The sequence below is a fragment of the Oncorhynchus clarkii genome, chromosome 9, assembly GCF_045791955.1.
Source record: "Oncorhynchus clarkii lewisi isolate Uvic-CL-2024 chromosome 9, UVic_Ocla_1.0, whole genome shotgun sequence".
NCBI lineage: Eukaryota > Metazoa > Chordata > Actinopteri > Salmoniformes > Salmonidae > Oncorhynchus > Oncorhynchus clarkii.
Genome location: NC_092155.1, coordinates 53,522,003 through 53,542,832, shown reverse-complemented (window position 1 = coordinate 53,542,832; position 20,830 = coordinate 53,522,003). Strand labels below are relative to the sequence as shown.

At 42.3% G+C, this 20,830-nt stretch overlaps 1 protein-coding gene across 19 annotated transcripts in view; it reads left to right on the top strand.

Annotated features, from left to right (window-relative positions):
- Positions 1-20,476, top strand: part of LOC139416537 (kinesin family member 1B) — a 107,422-nt gene extending 86,946 nt beyond the window's left edge. For 10 of the 19 annotated variants that reach the window (XM_071165269.1, XM_071165266.1, XM_071165261.1 and 7 more), the window contains 20 exons: positions 429-588; positions 3,545-3,635; positions 3,754-3,872; positions 4,357-4,412; positions 4,769-4,969; positions 6,578-6,686; positions 6,815-6,881; positions 7,086-7,170; positions 7,505-7,610; positions 10,694-10,808; positions 11,240-11,373; positions 11,754-11,815; positions 12,178-12,323; positions 12,575-12,841; positions 14,508-14,579; positions 14,725-14,846; positions 15,270-15,422; positions 15,757-15,949; positions 16,179-16,297; positions 16,719-20,476. In XM_071165269.1, the coding sequence (XP_071021370.1) occupies positions 429-588; positions 3,545-3,635; positions 3,754-3,872; positions 4,357-4,412; positions 4,769-4,969; positions 6,578-6,686; positions 6,815-6,881; positions 7,086-7,170; positions 7,505-7,610; positions 10,694-10,808; positions 11,240-11,373; positions 11,754-11,815; positions 12,178-12,323; positions 12,575-12,841; positions 14,508-14,579; positions 14,725-14,846; positions 15,270-15,422; positions 15,757-15,949; positions 16,179-16,297; positions 16,719-16,761 (2,420 nt within the window). In that variant the 3' untranslated portion in view covers positions 16,762-20,476. Of the gene's footprint in view, positions 1-428; positions 589-3,544; positions 3,636-3,753; positions 3,873-4,356; positions 4,413-4,768; positions 4,970-6,577; positions 6,687-6,814; positions 6,882-7,085; positions 7,171-7,504; positions 7,611-8,536; positions 8,616-10,693; positions 10,809-11,239; positions 11,374-11,753; positions 11,816-12,177; positions 12,324-12,574; positions 12,842-14,507; positions 14,580-14,724; positions 14,847-15,269; positions 15,423-15,756; positions 15,950-16,178; positions 16,298-16,718 lie in introns of those variants that run through there. The other 9 variants (XM_071165278.1, XM_071165276.1, XM_071165277.1 and 6 more) reach the window with 2 other exon arrangements.
- Positions 20,477-20,830: the final 354 nt, after the last annotated feature.

The window sequence follows — 20,830 nt, the reverse complement described above, 5'->3', positions numbered from 1 at the left end:
TGCATCGCAGTGCTTGAGGCGTCACTACAGCCCCTGGTTCGATCCCAGGCTGTGTCACAGTAGGCTGTGATCGGGAGACCCATGAGGCGGCACACAATTGGCCCAGCGTCGTATGGGTTAGGGGAGTGTTTGGCCGGCCGGGATGTCCTTGTCCCATCGCGTTCTAGCGACAGATTGGTGCGGATGGCTTACAGGTTAAGCGAGCAGTGTGTCAAGAAGCATGGCTCTCGATCTTCACCTCTCCCGAGTCCATAGTGAATTTGCAGCGATGGGACAAGACTGTAACTACCAATTGGATATAATGAAATTGGGGGAAAAGTAAATGTATGAAAATTGAGGATAACACACAATATTTTGCATTGTGTTCATCCTGGTATGTACCTGTCCGCAGCATGTTCTAACCCTTTGCTGTGGGTGTTTTGTGACAGACCTGAAGCTGGTTCAGGGGAACTTGGTTGACCCTAAGCTTAGTCGAGAAGAAGGACTGGCCGGCCAACTGGAGGTGGGCAGTATCTTTACCTTCCGTGTGACCGTGCTCCAAGCCAGCGGCATTCTCCCAGAGTATGCGGACATCTTCTGCCAGTTCAAGTGAGTTGATCGGCTGTCATCAGATCTGTCCTCAGATCAACCTCACAGGCTACTGCGCACACGCACACCGCTGCCATACTGATCTAGGATCAGGGCTGTTGTCAAAGTGTGTGTGTGTGTGTGTGTGTGTGTGTGTGTGTGTGTGTGTGTGTGTGTGTGTGTGTGTGTGTGTGTGTGTGTGTGTGTGTGTGTGTGTGTGTGTGTGTGTGTGTGTAACCGTTCAACATTTTTGGGGCCACTTAGAAATGTCCTTGTTTGTCCATTTTAAAATAACATCAAATTGATCAGGAATACAGTATGGACATTGTTAATGTTGTAAATGACTATTGCAGCTGGAAACTGCTGATTTTTTATGGAATATCTACATAGGCGTACAGAGGCCCATTATCAGAAACCATCACTCCGGTGTTCCAATGGCACATTGTGTTTGGAAATCCAAGTTTATCATTTTAAAAGGCTAAGTGATCATTAGTAAACCCTTTTTCAAAAATGTTAGCACAGCTGAAAACTGTTTTTCTGATTTAAAGAAGCAATAAAACTGGCCACATTTAGACTAGTTGATTATCTGGAGCATCAGCATTTGTGGGTTCAATTACAGGCTCAAAATGTCCAGAAACAAATAACTTTTTTCTGAAACTCATCAGTCTATTCTTGTTCTGAGAAATCAAAAATATTCCCTTCACAGAACAGCGCAAACTGGCTCTAACCAGAATAGAAAGAGGACTGGGAGACCCTGGTGCACAACTGAGCAAGAGGACAAGTACATTAGTGTCTAGTTTGAGGAAGTGTCTAGTTTGAGGAACACAGACGCCTCACAAGTCCTCAACTGGCAGCTTCATTAAATAGTACCCACAAAACACCAGTCTCAACATCAACAGTGAAGAGGCAACTCCGGGATGCTGGCCTTCAAGGCAAGAGTTGCAAAGAAAAAAACATATCTCAGACTGGCCAATAAAAATAAAAGATTAAGATGGGCAAAAGTACACTGACACTGGACAGAGGAACTCTGCCTAGAAGGTCAGCATCCCGGAGTTGCCTCTTCACTGTTGAAGAGCGCTGTTCTGTGAAGGAAGTAGTACACAGCGTTGTACAAGATCTTAAGTTTTTTCGAAATTTCTCGAATGGAATAGCCTTCATTTCTGAGGACAACAGACTGTCAAGTCTGAGTCAATTGGAGGTGTACCTGTGAATGTATTTCAAGGCCTACCTTCAAACTCAGTGCTTCTTTGCTTGACATCATGGGGAAATCAAAAGTGATCAGCCAAGACTTCAGAAAATTGTAGACCTCCACAAGTCTGGGTCATCCTTGGGAGCAATTTCCAAACGCCTGAAGGTACCACGTTCATCTGTACAAACAATGGTATGCAAGTATAAACACCACGGGACCACGCTGCCGTCATACTGCGTTCTGTCTCCTAGAGATGAACGTACTTTGGTGTGAAAAGTGCAAATCAATCCCAGAACAACTCGAAGGACCTTGTGAAGATGCTGGAGGAAAACAGGTACAAAAGTATCTATATCCTCAGTAAAACGATGTCCTATATCGACATAACCTTAAAGGCTGCTCAGCAAGGAAGAAGCCACTGCTCCAAAACCGCCATAAAAAGCCAGACTACGGTTTGCAACTGCACATGGGGACAAAGATCGTACTTTTTGGAGACATGTCCTCTGGTCTGATGAAACGAAAATAGAACTGTTTGGCAATAATGACCATTGTTATGTTTGGAGGAAAAAGGGGGACGCTTGCAAGCCGAATAACACCATCCCAACCGTGAAGCACGGGGTTGGCAGCATCATGTTGTTGGGTGCTTTCCTGCAGGAAGGACTGGGGCACTTTAAAAAAATAGATGGCATCATGAGGATGGAAAATTATGTTTATATATTGAAGCAACATCTCAAGACATCAGTCAGGAAGTTCAATCTTGGTCGCAAATGGGTCTTCCAAATAGACAGTGACCCCAAGCATACTTCCAAAGTTGTGGCAAAATGGCTTAAGGACAACAAAGTCAAGGTATTGGAGTGGACATCACAAAGCCCTGACCTCAATCCTATAGAAAATGTGTGGCCAGACCTGAAAAAGGACGTGCGAGCAAGGAGGCCAACAAAGCTGACTCAGTTACACCAGCTCTGTCATGAAGAACGGGACAAAATTCACCAAACTTATTGTAGGAAGCTTGTAGATGGCTACCTGAAACGTTTGACCAAAGTTAAACAATTTAAATGCTAACAAATATTAATTGAGTGTATGTAAACTTCTGACCCACTGGAAATGTGATGAAATAAATAAAAGCTGAAATAAATCATGCTCTCTACTATTATTCTGACATTCAACATTCTTAAAATAAGTGGTGATCCTAACTGACCTAAGACATGGAATTTTTACTAGGATTGAATGTCAGGAATTGTGAAACTGAGTTTGAAAGTATTTGGGTAAGGTGTATGTAAACTTCTGGCTTCAACTGTAGATATTCCATAAAATCAGCTGATTACAGCTACAATAGTAATTTACAACATTAACAATGTCTCCACTGTATTTCTGATCAATTTGATGTTATTGTAATGGACACAATGTCCTTTTCTTTCAAAAACAAGGACATTTCTAAGTGACCCAAAACTTTTGAAGTGTGTGTGTGTGTGTGGAACAGAAGTACTGATGACACATAAGGTCGACAGGTATAATGGTTTAATACTCGTTATAAGCATGTATGAGCCTTTATGATGTCTTATTATATGTTATAAGGCTTATGTGATATGTAACAAATTCCAAATGGCTGTTATTTAGTCAGGTTCGTTATGAGAGGATGGTAATAAGGGGTAGGGTGTTAAACACAAGTCATAACAACAGCATCAGGAATCATACCTGTCGGCTTTCATTTGTATAGACCTTTTAGGAACAGTTTACTTATGTACAGTATTATTATTTGTAATAATCAAGCATCATCTGTTGGCTCCTCAGCTTCCTCCATCGTCACGACGAAGCCTTCTCCACAGAGCCTCTGAAGAACAGTGGGAAAGGAACTCCTCTGGGCTTCTATCACGTCCAGAATGTGAGTGCATATGCACAACGCACGCTCACGTACACGCCACACAAACGTCTCACATACACAAAGGTATAGAAACATGACCCAAAGCTGACTCATTTTCCCATTCCCTCCTGTTGTGTAGATTTCAGTGGAGGTGACTGAGTCGTTCATTGAGTACATCAAAACCAAGCCCATCGTGTTTGAGGTGTTTGGTCACTACCAGCAGCACCCTCTGCACCTGCACGGTCAGGACCTCATAAGGTAGGTTGAATGGTCACCTGCACACATACGGTATGCTCCAGGGTGAGGTTTTCCCTAGATACAGATCCAAGATCAGCTTCCCCTCCAATCCTATAGGAGAAAATGCTAAACTGATCCAAGATCAGGATCTAGGCGCTACATAATGCCACACCCCCACATACCTTTATTAGTGATGAATTGGTAATGATGGGTTGTCTAGTAGTAAAGTAAAGCCAACACTCTCAACTGTCAATTTGTTAACAAGTTCTTTTGCTACTGTAGGACTACATAATTTTATTCCAGACCAGCACACCATGATTTGTTGTCTATCTAATTAACATTAGCCAGAATGTCTTAAGGCTCACATCCAACACATTAAAAACATCACATTAAAAGCTCAAGTAATGACATCAAACAAAAACATACATTTAGTTTCAATTGAATTGCTTTTTGTATCGTCAATAAAATTCAATACTAAATGTGTAGTCTTTTTGTTTGTTTGTAGTCCTCCTCAGGCTGCCAGGAAGTACTACCCTATTCCAATGCCCCTGTCTAAGCCAGGTAAGGATTCTTCAGATACCACATCGACAGTATCATGGACAGCATTGCAGAAAATCTTGCAACCCCTTTATCCAAAAAACATTTTTGAATCGCCACCACACTGTATATCCAGTCACAACTGCATGTCTCATATCTTCCCCTCTTTCTTTCCTTTTTTTTGGCATTTTGTTTTCTGACCCATTTCCTTGTCACTACTCACCCACACCCTCAATATGTCCTTCCCGTTTCGACTAAATCTATATCCATCTCTGTTTCCCAAACCCTCTTCCACTCACCCACATTTTTCTTACTCCCTCTCTCTTCCATTCACTCCCACCCCTACGCCATATGACCCCCCCACCCCCACCCCGTCTCAGACCACGCCCGTAAAATAGAGTTGATTCGTTACCTGATGACTGGCTCCGTGCCCGGCCAGGTGCTGGACACGCTGTCCGAGCATGCCAATGCCCTAGCATCCACGGCAGTGGCCAGCCTGGAGGACGGGGCTGACCAGCTCTCTCACTTCCCTTTCCTTCCCATGCCCACCAGCCCCGTGCTGACTGTACCCAGGCACCATGGTTGGTACAGCGGACATTAGAACCGTGAGAGTAGTAGCTGGGAGTAGCAGCAGTATGCGCTATACTATTAGCCTGGTCCCAGATCTGTTTGTTCTGCATCGACAACGACCATATATATATATATATACACACAAACAGATGTGGAATCAGGCTACTCTACTGTAGCCCTGTGCTGTGCTTTTGTTTTGCTTTGTCTTCTGGCTGTAGTTGGCATAGGCCGGTGTGGTGCATCCTAGTTTTGTCTGGCCCAATTCTAGTCCTAGTCCCCTCCACTGTCTCTCACAAACCAACCAGCCACATACCTTTTAGGGCTGGGAATTACCATGGACCTCACAATATGATATCATCACCATACTTAAAGAACCAAAAGTTTGGACACACCTCATTCCAGGGTTTTTATTTATTTTTAGTGTTTTCTACATAGTAGCATAATAGTGAAGACATCAACACTATGAAATACACATACAGAATCCTGTAATAACCAAAAAAGTGATCAACAAATCAAACTATATTTGAGATTTTTCAATATAGCCACACTTTTCCTTGATTACAGCTTTGCACACGCTTAGCATTCTCTCTCAACATATTGCTCACTATGTGTCTGCTGCAGAGAGATGAGACGGCATGAGAATACAGGCCTAAAGCCATTTGGGCTCCAGTTCCATTACCTAAACACACACGAACAGAAAAATGGATGTTTCCTTTTAACAGTCTCTGGTATTGTTGAGTGAATAGTTGAATAGCAAATCTCTATCTGCTGTAGAAAAATCATGTTAAAAGCGAAAGAGGTAAATCAAATGTTATTAGTCACATGCGCCGAAATACAGCAGGTGTAGGTAGACCTTACAGTGAAATGCTTACTTACGAGCCCATAACCAACAATGCAGTTTAAAAAAATACGGATAAGAATTAAAGAGCAGCAGTGAAATAACAATAGCGAGACTATACACAGGGCGGTACCGGTACAGAGTCTATGTGCGGGGGCACCAGTTAGTTGAGGTAATATTTACATGTAGGTGGAGTTATAATCATGATATAGCAGTTTGATAACTCACCAGGATATACAGCTTCTAATGTGTAATCTGTCATATAGCCTCCCCACGTCCCTTAGTGTAGCGCTATAGAATTGAGAGTATTTGTGATTTGCATTTGGACAGGCTGTGTTGTAGTGTCACTCCTTGATACTATTTAAATGGAGATTGCAGTGTTCCCGGCTTAATTAAATTGTAGTGGATTTAGAATTGGACAGTTGTTTTGTACCTTGTGAAATAAGCCCTTCGAGTACAGTAAGGAGTATTGATTAGTGAATGTTTACAGGCTTACAGGAGTTTCCGCATGTCATCATCACGATCTATTTAACCATTGTTTACGTACGCCACAGCTCCAAGAAAAATCTGAGTGCGTAATAGTAGGACACGTACTGTACATGATGATTATCATCCCCTGTTCATGTTCATTTTTCCAAGAAATGCAGCATTCATGTTTCTCTCGAGGTTATTTCAGCAGCCACCTCTGTTACCACATGCTATTTAGATTGGGTTTGTGTGTCTCACTCGCTCTCTGTCTGTCTCTGTCGCTGTCTCGGTCTCTGTGTGTGTTTCCCCCCAGTACCAGCCACCAAGCTCAACACCATCAGCAAGTCCAACCTGGGCCAGTGTGTGAGCAAGTACGACCTGCTGGTGTGGTTCGAGATCAGCGAGCTGGAGCCCACCGGAGAGTGAGTGTCCAAGTCTGCACGCACTCACGGTCGCATGCACACGAGCATACACACATGCGGACGCATGCACATACAAACACAGGGGTTTGGCTGTTCGACTTATGTTTGTCCCTGGCTTCTTTCCGTAGGTACATACCAGCTGTGGTGGATCACAGTGGAGGACTGCCCTGCCATGGAACCTACCTACTGCATCAGGTACAGTACAGTGACCCCTCAGGGCCCATATTCATAAAGCATCTCAGATTAGATGTGCTGATCTGGAATCAGTTTAGCCTTTTTGATCATAATTCATAATATTACATGATTTGACTGTTTATGATGGTATCGTTGTTGATATTGACACGTTCACAGTCATTGTGTCTGGGCTACTGGGATACTGACTGTTTGCTTGTGCTGCAGGGGATTCAGCGCCGGATCACCGTCACCCTCATCCACGAGAAGGGCAGTGAGCTCCACTGGAAGGACGTGCGTGAGCTGGTTGTCGGTGAGTGCTTCAAAATAAAGGCAAATCCAACTGAATTCATTCATTTTATTTGAGAAATGTAAATGCATATGGATTTGCCTCCGCTATGTTAGCACAAAAATACACAACTGGCCTACCCAAGGTCATTGGTTCCAGACAAGATAATTGAAAAGCGGCAACTATTTTAAATTTTCTAAAAAAACAAAGAAAAGCTATTATTTTATTTTTTTAAATAGTCATTTCATGAACTGACTGATATTAATTAAATTTGACTCGAATCCCAGTGTCTGTCGACGTTACCGGAGAGACAGGGCTTCATCATCATGAGAACATCCTGTGTTGCTTGCTTCCTCAGGTCGGATCAGGAACAAGCCAGAGGTGGACGACTCGGCAGCAGATGCCGTCCTGTCCCTCAACATCATCTCGGCCAAAAATATCAAATCATCCCACAATGCTAACAGGTACGCCAGTACTGCCCTACCAAGCAAAAAGGCAGTAACTGCTCATTTGGTCTAAAATGAGTCAATGTAATTTTTGCTATATTAAATGCATGCTTAATCATGTGGACAAGTATCCTGCCTGTATTGTGTTTTGGAGAAATTGGGGGTCATGTTAGCAGTAACTGCGTAAAGTTACTGTGAAACCAAGGTAAATAAAAGCCTTTTTGCTTGGTAGGGCAGTGTAGCACCATCAAATTGCGTTAGCTCCCCAATCTAATGCCTAGGTTTTAGCTCATCGTGTGCAGGAGGGTGCAGGCATACAGGCATAGAAGATAATCATACAGTATCAGAATATTATGTCTTTGGGTGGATTTTATGACTAGGGTTGGTTTCCCAGATACTTCTTAGTCCAGGAGTAGGCTTCATCTGTATGTTCAATGGAGATTCTCAAGTAAAAGTGCCTTTGTAATCCAAAACTAGACTCTGTGTCCGGGAAACCGGACTATAGTGTATTTTATTTAGTAGTCTAAGAATTCTAATGATATAGAATTATCTTTGTTGTACTGTATAGTGAAATATGGTAATGATATTGAATTGGCATGCATGTTGTCTGTGAAAAGTAGAAACAAAATACCAGTTTTGTTATTCATAACAGAATAACTCTGTCCAAATTGAAAGGAATCGTCACTGCCTTTCAAGGTTGCCTTTCCTGGCTAGAAGAGACAGCAAAAAGGGCCCATTTCAGTGTTGTGTGGATGAGCTCTGACATTGGATGTATGTACACAGACATCATTGCATGTGGGCAATCACATTCATTTCCAGTGCTAACATTTTGCTCTCTTTTTTTTGATTTACTCCATTGTTTGTTTGTGTTGCTTGACTCTCTGCTTTCTCTCTTCTTTTGTTTTCTTTTCTCCTGCTGCGGCTGGACTCTTGATTTTGCTCAGGCTTTGTCTTGATAAGGATATTGCTAGGTACCAGCAACCAAGGAACATAAAGTGTCTTCTCTGAAATAAGCTTTATGGCTCTCTTTGGCTTTTTATAGACATTGGGGCGGATCCTACCCTGCAATTAAATCATAATTGTCACTTAGTCATGCATTGATTTCAATGGGAAGTTAGGATTTGCCCCTTAGCCTGTAGTAATAACTCTTAATTTGTGTTCTCTTGTCTTACACCTTTTGATACCACTCCCATTGGTTAATATCCTTCTAGCCAGTACAAACCTATTAGCTTGGAATTGTTCTTTTCTAGAGCTCTTTGATTGCGCTCATTTGTCATTTCATCACATTGTGAAAGGAGGACAGTTTCATCCTTTTTTCATTCTATTATCTCGGCTATCATAGCCTATTATTCACGCTTTTGTTAACTGAGGCTTTTCTGACTTTGGAAAAGGTCACACTGCTAATTCCCTTTGTCTTGCACAAAAGCAATAGGAATCTAAAGACGAATTACTGTAAAACATGCTATCCTATGGCTTAGTGGGGACTTTTCGGAATCACTCCATATTCAAGTTTAGCTACTAGCTATTAAACGTCCTTGTAGCATGCTCTACTAATCTATTACACCTGCGTAGCGTCTGTCAGCCATCGTGAGTCCTTGAGGGATGAGGGCAGGGTCAGGCGAGCTAAAGGTTATGTAGTGCCCCCTGGTGGTTAGAGAATTTGTTCATGAGTAATGAAAAATACACCTTCCGCTACTTTCATTGGAAACCATTGGTCTGTTGCTCATTGACGGACACCAACAAAGTCAATGGATCAAAATGTATTTTCCCCGCGGGGGAAAACAAGTTAAAAAAAAACATAACACAGTCGTCACAAACGAATAGGCGCAGCACAGATTTACATTGACGTTTTAGTCATTTATCAGTTATCTTATTCAGAGCGTCTTGCAATCAGAGCCATTCGTTTTTTTATCAACCGCACAATCGGACTGTGAAGATTCAAGAGTAGAACACAATGGAATGAACCCTTCCGTATATGAGGTGTCCTCACTCCCAAGGGTGTATGCATCCCAAATGGCAACCATGCATCCCAAATGGCACCCTATTCCCTGTTTAGGGCACTACTTTTGACCATACTTAATTTCCCCTCATAAGAATTCAAATGGCCCTTATCTATAAAAAGCTTAAGCACTCAAAGCTCTGGACAAGCTTTTCACACTTGCTTTGTAGCGTGACACCTGCTCAAAGCGTGCGTGCTGTTCAGGTCTCACCTCCGTGTGTTTCCTCACACCTAGTCCTCACCAGGACCGCGTGTGTAGCAGTGCTTTCCCTTCCACAACCATAGTTCAGGGATTCATTGGTGTGTCATATAATGCTTAGAATCCAGTATTATCCCCTCTTCAATTCGTCCATTTTAATACAGCTTTATTTTCCCCTCAGAAACAGTTAGAAAAAGCAAGTTAGGTTACAAATATTAACATTTGTACCATATCTCTGGGCTCTATTTTCTACTCTAGTATATGTTTTGGTAACAGTTGGGGGGAGAGAGAGCAGTAGATAACACTGACATTTACTTCAGTTACTCCCCATGGCTACTTATTAACTTAGTTACAGCTAGGCTACTTCCTATAATATGTGTCTGGTTGTGTCCACATGCCATACAGACCTTTGTCTATTACAAAATGATGTTCTGGTAGCATTTGCAAAGTCTTTCAAAATACTACTAGCAAATATCATAGCAATAGTAGATGTGCAATATGGTTACCTAAATTGACCCCAACCCCAGTGATTTTTCTCTAACCTTCAGTGAGTAGATTACGCTGCTACATCAGGCTATATTATGAACTGTTGGTTGCTTACTCTCACACCTCTATTGTGATATAAAGGAGAGAACCTTGGCGGAACCACAACCAGCCTCATTGTGACACTGAACAGCCATTTTAGAAATGTCCCACACAGTTGAAATGATCCACCAGGGTGCAGCCAAAATGGCAGCTATACAGTGCACTACTTTTAGCCAGAGCCACAGACACCCTATTGCCTATAATACACTGCTTCTAGTGCACAAAAGTAGTGTGCTTGACAGGAAATAGGTTGTCATTTCAGACATGGCCTCAGTCTGTAAACGTGGAGATTACTGACCTCTCATCTTTTCCTCTCAGGACCTTTTACAGATTTGAGGCTGTGTGGGACAGCTCTCTGCACAACTCCCTTCTGCTCAACCGAGTCACTCCCTACGGAGAGAAGATCTTCATGACCCTGTCTGCATACCTGGAGGTCAGCCCTGTCTGCCATCTTGATTTTACTGTATCCACCAACCTAGGGAATCTTGTCTCAATAATGAATTGGTATTGTGTATTAATAAAACAATCTACCGTCTCTAGGCCTACTGCTTAGGATTTAGGGATTTTATTTGCAGATGACAATTATCATCAATGAAACACGTTAAATGATATCTATAATTGATAAATGTCAAGGACACTTGTAGGTAAATCAAACTTATAAACATGTACTGCTATAATACAGATATTCTTATTCGGCCATACTTAAAAAGGCTGCATACATGTAAATAAGAATGTACTGTGAATAATGATGTATAACAGCCCCATAAGCACTATATACAGTAGTGTTACAGTATCCACTCATTTACAGTGCTCTGCACTCTGGAGCTTGAGCGCTAACATGCTAATCGTTTCTCCACTCCACAGCTCGACCACTGCATTCAGCCTGCCATTATTACCAAAGACATCTGCATGGTCTTCTACTCCCGAGACGCCAAGATCTCCCCTCCCCGCTCCCTGAGGAACCTCTTTGGAAGCGGCTACTCCAAGACCCCTGACTGGTAAGGCATCTGACAGTCATTTTGTGTCCACCTTCTATATGACTCGTAGACAGCTGTCAGATATCTAAGTTGACAAATAAGCAGCTGTCAGCCATTTTGTGTACACCCTTTATGACTCCAGTAGAGGCTGCTGAGGGGAGGACAGCTCATTATAATGGCTGGAACGGCATCAAATACCATTCCAACAATTCTGCTCCAGCCATTACCACAAGCCTGTCCTCCCCAATTAAGGTGCCACCAACCTCCTGTTTATGACTAATACACAGCTGTCGGTTATCTATGTTGACAAATAATCAGCTATCAGCCATTTTGTATTCAGCCTTAAGATACGACCTTGATGAACAACACCCTAATATAACCTCTTGTGTTCCGTATTACAGCAACAGAGTGACTGGCATCTATGAGCTGAGCTTGTGCAAGATGTCTGACACAGGAAGCCCAGGTTAGTGCAATCTCTCTCTCGAAACACTGTTGGTATTGGGATAAAAGCACCGTTAGCCTTATCTATGAACCAAACTTAATAGCAGAGGATAGCTAAAATATACCCCCCAAACATACTCCTCTCCACTCCCCTGTTCTCTATAGCGCTTGTGTGTACTTGGTATAAGTCCAGACAAACAGTTGTGTATTGATATAACAGCCACCCTTGGCGGTAGTGACGTTTCAACCTTCTTATGTCTTAATCAGAGCTGGTTTAAATTCATGACATGATCCATGTCTGCATGCTCTCGCTCTCCCTCTAGCTCTTTGTATCTCTCCCCCTTCCACTATATACTGAGAAGTGCGTGTTTGTTTGCTACTCAGGTATGCAGCGGCGGAGGAGGAAGATTCTGGACACTTCTGTGGCCTACGTCCGGGGAGAGGAGAACCTGGCTGGCTGGAGGCCCAGAGGAGACAGCCTCATCTTGGAGCACCAATGGGAGCTGGAGAAAATGGAGCAGCTGCATGAGGTGACTGAGCACTTTGAGAGTGTTGAGGGCAAAGGGAAGCCTGAAATGGCAACAACTAAAAAATCCTATGTAGTGCACTACTTTAGACCAGAGCCATATTCCCTATATAATGGCTTATTTTTGCTAGAGCCCTATGTCCTGTATCATGAATTATACTTTTGACCAAAGCCCTCTTCCCTGTATAGTGCAGAATTTGGATAAAATTCATTTCAAACTCTCTCACGCTTCGTTCCTTTTCCTTCCCCCTCCAGGTGGAGAAGACGCGTCACCTGCTGCTGCTGAGAGAGAAGCTGGTGGAGACTGCTCCAGCTACAGGCCCTGGGGGGCCCACCAGCAAGTCCCTGAGCGAGTCACTGTCGCCTAGCATGAGCAGCGGCACCCTGAGCACCTCCACCTCCATCTCCTCCCAGATCTCCAGCACCACCTTCGAGAGTGCAATCACACCCAGCGAGAGCAGTGGCTACGACTCGGCCGACATCGAGAGCCTGGTGGACCGCGAGAAGGAGCTGGCCACCAAGGTGAGGAGGGAGGGAGGAAGGAGATGGGGAAACAAATAATTTTATAAATGGGCTGAAACTGGGAGGGATTAACCTGAACTTGTCCAATAAGAAACACTTGTTTTCAGTAGCTACGGTTTGCACTAATAAATACACCCCAGGGTTATATTCATTAGGGCATGCAAGGAAAATGTTTTAAAGGAAAATTGAAATTACAGTTTCTTAAGTCCAAGTAGTCTCTGTTTCAGTCCATTTTCTTTTGTTTGATGCCTAATGAATATGACCCTGTTTTAATGGTTTACAAACTGTACCTGCTAAAGTTGTACTGCACATGGTCCCCAACAAAGGAATGGGGTGGGGTGTTCCAGAAAGCAGGGTCAATGAGTTGGCCAGCTGACTGACCTACATCCAGTGCATTTGGAAAGTATTCAGACCCAGGACTTTTTCAACATTTTGTTACGTTGCAGCCTTTTTATAAAATGGATTAATTTGTGTTTTCCCTTCTCAATCTATACAGAATACCCCACAATGCCACAGCAAAAACAGATTTTTTGAAAATGTATTAAAAATTTTAAAAAACGGAAGTATTATATTTACATAAGTATTCAGACCCTTGACTCAGTACTTTGAGGCATCTTTGGCAGCAATTACAGCCTTGAGTCTTCTTAGGTATGACGCTACAAGCTTGGCACACCTGTATTTGGGGAGTTTCTCCCATTCTTCTCTGCAGATCCCCTCAAGCTCTGTCAGGTTGGATGGGGAGCGTCACTGCACAGCTATGTTCAGGTCTTTACAGATATGTTCGATCAGGTTCAAGTCTGAGGTCCTGAGTGCTCTGGAGCAGGTTTTCATCAAGGATATCTCTGTACTTTGCTCCGTTCATCTTTCCGTTAATCCTGACTAGTCTCCCAATCCATGCCTCTGAAAAATATCCCCACAACATGATGCTGCTACCACCATGTTTCACCGTAGGGATGGTGCCAGGTTTCCTCCAGATGTGATGCTTGGCATTCAGGCCATAGAGTTCAATCTTGGTTTCATCAGACCAGAGAATCTTGAAAAGGCTAATGTGCCTTTTACTGAGGAGTGGCTTCCATCTGGCCACTCTACCATGAAGGCCTGCTGATTGGTGCTGTAGTGATGGTTGTCCTTCTGGAAGGTTCTCCCATCTTCACAGAGGAACTCTGGAGCTCTGTCAGTGACCACGGGGTTCTTCGTCACCTCCCTGACCAAGGACCTTCGCCGCCGATTGCTCAGTTTGGCGGGCGGCCAGGCTCTAGGAAGAGTCTTGGTGGTTCCAAACTTATTCCATTTAAGAATGCTGGAGGCCACTGTGTTATTGGGGATCTTCAATGCTGCAGACATTTTTTGGTACCCTTCACCAGATCTGTGTCTGGTGAAGGTACTGTACACATTCCCCTAACTAGAAATACAACATTGTCAATTCCTTCAACCTCATGGCTTGGTTTTCGCTCTGACATGCACTGTCAACTGTGGGAGCCCACTGGTTTGTTGTGAATTTGAGCCCAGCACTGGAATAACTCATAGTAGAAAACTGTATTGTCCCTCAAGGGGAAATTGGTTTTGCAGCAGAATCATATCCATAAAGTCAACAACAAACATTTCACAACGAATAGGACACAATGTACACAACATAACATTCACCATATTATCTGTTGTCCTGTAGTGCCTCCGCCTTCTGACCCACACTTTCAACAGTGAATACAACCAGGTGTGCAACAGCATCAGTGACTGCAAGGTGAGATACAGTAGAGGTGGATCGATAACAAGCTGCAATGCCTTAACAGAACAACATGACATTGTCTGCCAACTAAATTTCACCAAATCAGTGTGGTTACTACTGTCTTAATCTCCCCTTCCTTGTTTCCGCTCTCTCGCTCAAGCTGTCAGACATCTCCCCCATGGGCCGTGACCCGTCGGTGACCAGCTTCAGCAGTGCCACCCTCACCCCCTCCTCCACCTGCCCCTCTCTGGCTGACTCCCGCTGTAGCTCCGTGGATCAGAAGTAAGACTCTATTATAGTAGAATCCATTAGACTATAGTAGAATACATATAGTAGAATCCATTAGACTATAGTAGAATACATATAGTGGACTCCATTTGAAATGAACACACCTCTCCCATTCTAAATGACATCCAGTATTGACCACTCCATATAAACCAATAACACTTGAGCTTCATCAACCTGGTATACACTTTTGTGCATAATTGAGGGAGTGGCACTTTAAGCCTCCTATATACTGTTACAACCATTTAAAACAGTCATAAGAAATAGGCTAAATATTCATGTCCGAGCCACAGGTTTGTATACTATATTCTGGGACACACCCTACAGTTAAAATGTTTCTGAAGTGCTTCTAAATATGTGATTAGTTTTGAATATTTAATTCTTACTAGCATCAGACTGACGCTCTTCATTGTTTCCCAGGACCCCAGAAGCCAATTCTCGCGCCTCCAGCCCCTCCTGCTCGGACTATGAGAACTTCCCCATGGTGCCCACCCTGGAGACGTCTTATCTGGCTCGAGCCGGCAAAAACGAGTTCCTCAACCTGGTGCCCGACATCGAGGAGATGAGACCTGGGTAACTGCTATCCCCTTGTCCCTCTCGTGTTAGCAGTGGGCATGATGATGACGATCACTTCATTGTTTTTTTTATCATATGGCATGCCAGTATGCATATACACATAGATAGACAGCACGTCACAAACGTTCCAAACATAATGCATTAGACACACAGACATACAGTATTCACGCAGACAACAATATAGCATAATGCAATACATTTACATAGAGTATAGGTTTGGTGAGTGGCTAGACTAACTCCTATTGTTAACCCTGCATGTTCGAGTGGTTGTCATAGTTTCACAGCTAAAACCCAATGAATCGAATTGAGCCCCTGTTCTCTCCCACCACAGGTCTGTGGTGTCCAAGAAGGGTTTCCTGAGCTTCATGGAGCCGCGGTCCAACTCGTGGGTGAAGCACTTTGTGGTGGTGCGCCGGCCTTACGTGTTTATCTACAACAACGACAAGGACCCGGTGGAGAGGGGAGTGCTCAACCTGTCCACTGCCCAGGTGGAGTACAGCGAGGACCAGCAGGCCATGCTCAAGGTGGGCCCACATGCACGTCCGCACACAAGCGACTTTCACCTGTTTGGCATGTACAGGCATTTTAATGGGTCAACACTATACCCACGCACAATGTGGAGTTTTAAGAGTAGAACAGGATTGATACGAGCTCTTTGGGTTGAACAACAATGGCACATAATGCCCTTACATGTGTAAATGGCTTGCCACGAGGGTAACTAGCTTCCTCGTGTGTTGTTTGAATCCTCTCTAGACACCCAACACATTCGCTGTGTGCACAAAGCACAGAGGGATCCTGCTCCAGGCCAACAATGACAAAGACATGAACGACTGGCTATACGCCTTCAACCCGCTTCTAGCGGGAACAATAAGGTACTGTACACATTCCCCTAACTAGAAATACAACATTGTCAGCTATTTAGGACCCGTTTCCTTGTACCCAGTTCATGCTTAGTCCTGGAGTAAAAACATTCTCAATGGAGAATGTCCATAGAAAGTGCATTTAAGTCTAGGCTTGATTTGGGTTCAAGAAACCAGCCCTTAGTGATTTAAGCATTACCATTACCAAGGCTCTGATGCTACCCATAGAGAAATGATTTCATTTTCTATAATTGTTTATTTTGATATACCTTTGCCTGTAAAATAAAGTAAAGCTTATTGCTTTAGTGTACGTTTACAACATTTTTCCAGTGCTCTAATCTACCATTTTTTTTTTAGCCCAGCACCCAACTTGGTGGGATATATACGTATGTTGTTTTTTGCTTACGGTTGATGTTTTTCCTTCAACTCACAGGTCCAAGTTGGCGAGAAGGCGCTCTGGTCTGCTGAAGAACTGATAGAGTTCGTCTGTGTGCAGGAAAACATGGCTCCTATTCTTCAGACTAGCCTTGGAACACATACCAAGTGTTAACACTTATTAACCATTGTGATTCTTGACGGTTTTCTCGTAGACTTGTGGCTTAAGTCTCCTCTCAAGCAACTAAAAGTTTAAGTTCCTGAAAATCTGCTTACCCCCTATCCAACCCTCCAACACCCCCAACTCTCCCCCTTCTCTATTTCCCTCTCCCAGCCTCTCGTGTTTTCGTTTGGGATTCGTTTTCGTGTTTTGTTTCGCTTTGTCGTCATTACCCTTCCCTGACCCCTCTAACTAGTAGCATGTCGTAATAGTCTACTTGTATGTGCACGATTCTTCAGAAACAGGTTCTGACCACTCTCTTTAAGTTTACTAATCGTCTGTAAAGATTGTCTTTATATCAGTGTTAGCTGTCTATCAAGAATATTTTATTTTACGCGCCCGCATGACAACAGCAGCATTCCTCAGGAGAAGACCAGGTTTGCTTATTTTACACACCAAAAAAATCACATATGACAGTTAAAAAAACTACTGGGAAACAAAAAAAATGAGGAACTACATGAGAAATATCAGTTTACGCTCTCCAACAGAAAGCACCGCTGGTTCAAGAACTATTGCTGCTAGTGAAAACAGGTTTTCAGTCTACGAGACTTTGCATTGGGCCTCAGCCCCTCTTAAAGTATAATCTAGCCCTCATACACCACCCCCCACTCCCCTGAATTTTTGTGTGAAATACCCAACGGGAAAACAACAACTGTTGGTAAAGATTGCCATTTTCAGTTAGACATTATTGCAGCATTGGAGAAACGCTATTGTTATCCACGTGGTATCCATGTCCTACTGTTTTGATCTCTGTATACACAAATCAACCCCAAATTTAAGCATTGCTGTCTATCTACCTGCAAGAACTTTCAAAGCGATTTGGCGTATAGGAGTATGACATTAGAAATACAACTAGCAAAATAAACACGATTTAGTAATGAAAATATTAAATTGGACTATTCTCATGAAAATACATTACTGAACACCCCTCTACTCGTTGAATAGATAGATAAATAGAGCAGGAATATACCAAGTCACCGATAGAGGGAGGAGGAGGGGGGACAGTACTGTGAGGAGAATGTCATTTGTACATAATGTTCCAGGATCCTTGTGCTAGTCACCTCTCATTAAGGATTTAAAAGACATTCCTCTTAGAATGTGTTAGTCTTACTCTTAGTGCTTTTCCTACACTGCTCTATTTAGGTTCATGGCTAGTCGGCTCACATAGCCACACTGGACCTCAGCATTTATTCAGTGTTTTATCATCGCTTCCTTGTGTAACAACTAAAGACATAACACAGTGCAAATGAAAGGAACCAAGGGAACTCAGTAGGGTTGAATAGCCTTGACCCCTTGGTAGTTATTTGGTGAAGGTTGTAGTGTGTTGCCTTGCAGAAATAGACCAGATGATAGCCTGTATCTGGTCCATTCACTCTCATGAAAACCATCAGGTACTGTGTTTCTTCGGGTGAAATGGTGAACAAACAGGGTGGGGCGGATTTCCCACAGAATCCCATATTTTGCTTTTGTTATTCTTTCTTGAATCTAAACCTCATTAACTCCGCTAACTACTCATAAGTTATTTTTTTTATTAGCACTGTTGATTATTTTATACTATGCGGTCATTCCATAATGGAATGATATGAAATAATGGAATGAAATAATGGAACAAATGCGAAAGAAGTGAAGTTTTATCCAGCTATGTTTTAACATTATTTTGCACATTTACATATAACTAATAACTATAGCAAGACTATAGAGCAGACCAGACATATTCAAGCCAAGATTGATTGAATCTTAGCACCGGCAGTAAATACGAGGTCTTTTAACGTAAGTATTGATAAGAAAGTGACAAGGTTGATGGGTTACCACCCAGCTAACACAGAAGGTTTCACAACCTAAAAAAAAAAGTTCCCGTATTATTCTGGGAACCAAAATGTGTTAGCTGGGCAGTGTGCATGATGATGTGTTGATGAGTATCTCTGAGACTGCTAATGTTTACTAACTATAGACCACTGTCTGGGATCAAAGGGATAGAATGTGCTCTGATGCTTTTTCTGATATTATTTATGAAAATATTTGCTCTGCTCGTCACAATAGGTCAACTGCGGCCACACGTTTTAGGTCCCTCAAAATGATGAAGTGACATTAAAACGGGGCCTCTGTCTCTACATTTGATTGCTTTGTACTGTACGTATGTAAAGAATGGAATATTCAGAGGGCTATGAGATGGCTCTGGCCAACCAACCAGTAGTTCCTTTTGCCCTCGGCACACTGCAAAGATAAGTTGAAGTTTGAGTGTGTAGAGACAGTGACAATTGTGGACAAACCTCTGTGTTTGGGGCTTCATAAAGTTATTTGCTAAAATTAAGACATCATTTTTCAGTTTGGAAATTCATCGACAACATTTTCTCAGAACAGATGAAAATCGCTGAAAGACATCCTGCCCTCAGGTCAACCAACCTATAGCAGGGCAGATAGAAAAACCTTTGGCTCATTGTTGGATTGTTACTTTAAGAGCTGCAGAAATGGTTCTCCATGTCAGGGTATCCTTACTGAAAAATGATTAGTTGTAGGAGGACAAGCTTTCCTCAACCTCCAAGATGACAGAGCAGCCTCTATGCACTGATCAAAAGCGAAGTTAAACCTCCCATTAACTTGACTGTATTGAATAATGACATGTATGAGCTAATATTAACATATTGATATGATTACATGTCAAAGCAAAGGTTTCCACTTGGCAACTAATCTATATGATAGATATTATTATGGATTGTTTCATCTGTATTTATCGTTTTGCAATGTATATATTAGTTTGCAGCTCTTTGCACAGAATAATAAAAGGTATAACTAACTGATCAAATAAAGTCTGCTCAATTTCAGTTGTTTCACTACAAATGAACCAAATGATGGCGTGCAGCATTTGCAAGCTGAGGCAGTTTGAAGAGAAAGTTGAATGTACTATCAGGATGTTGCTGTGTATTATTTCCATTTATCAAAGAGGAACTAAAATGTAACCCATTTGAGACCAGTTGTAGGGAGATGGGTCACTTTAGTGCTTCCTTTTAGAAAGTAGTCTGAAATAAGTTTGCTTTTGAACTTAAACCATTTTAGTGATAGCTAGCCATCTAGAATGTTGCAGTTGCGCTTTTTGTTATTTCTTGTTTGTTTTTCTAATATCAGGGAGTATATTAAGAAGTAGCTATTGTTGTTAGGCATCCAAAATTACAGTATACCACTATACCATTGTTTCTCAAGATGTCTTCACCTCAACGCTTTCCCATGCTGCCTTTAAAACAAAACTAGCCATGATATTTTGCATCTTCCCCACTGACCCCAGTCAGAAGACTTATTTGTTTTTAACTGACATTCCTTCTGATTTGTTCACAAAAATGACAAACCACGACATTATCACTGTACATTATTTGTCAGATTGGCTTCATTTTCATACTTATTTTGTAAATATCTGTGTTGTATGGGGCTTGAATTAAAATGTAAATATGTTTCCTGTATTTGTAATAATCATAATCCATTCGCTGTATAGCCTAGATGTGTCATGCAGATGTCCTAATTCTGTGTATGGTAATCTTGCACCATTGAGCTGTTTAGTGAATGAGGTAACAATAAAAGTACAACCCGTGCATAAGCAGAATAAATTCAATCTGTTCGTCTCATCCTTTATCATGCTACTGACTGGGGTCATTTTGAACCCAGAGGCCTATTTTTAATCCTATTTAAAAGGTTGTTTATTCAACGTGTTTTTCATGACTTTGTCAATCAACTTGATTAATCTCACTCATTATTTAGTGTTTCTGTGTCAATATGGTCTTAATCAAATACAAATCCTTTGGGGTAATTTTAACCCCAGCCAAAACAGTATCCTGTCTATATTCATTTGATAAATATGACCTTTTATTTGAATCTGGGTTTCTCTGGTGACCTAATACCAAGTTATCCATACCATCAGAGGGTGAATGGGATCTGTAGGCCTATCAGCGATTTTTGTCCAG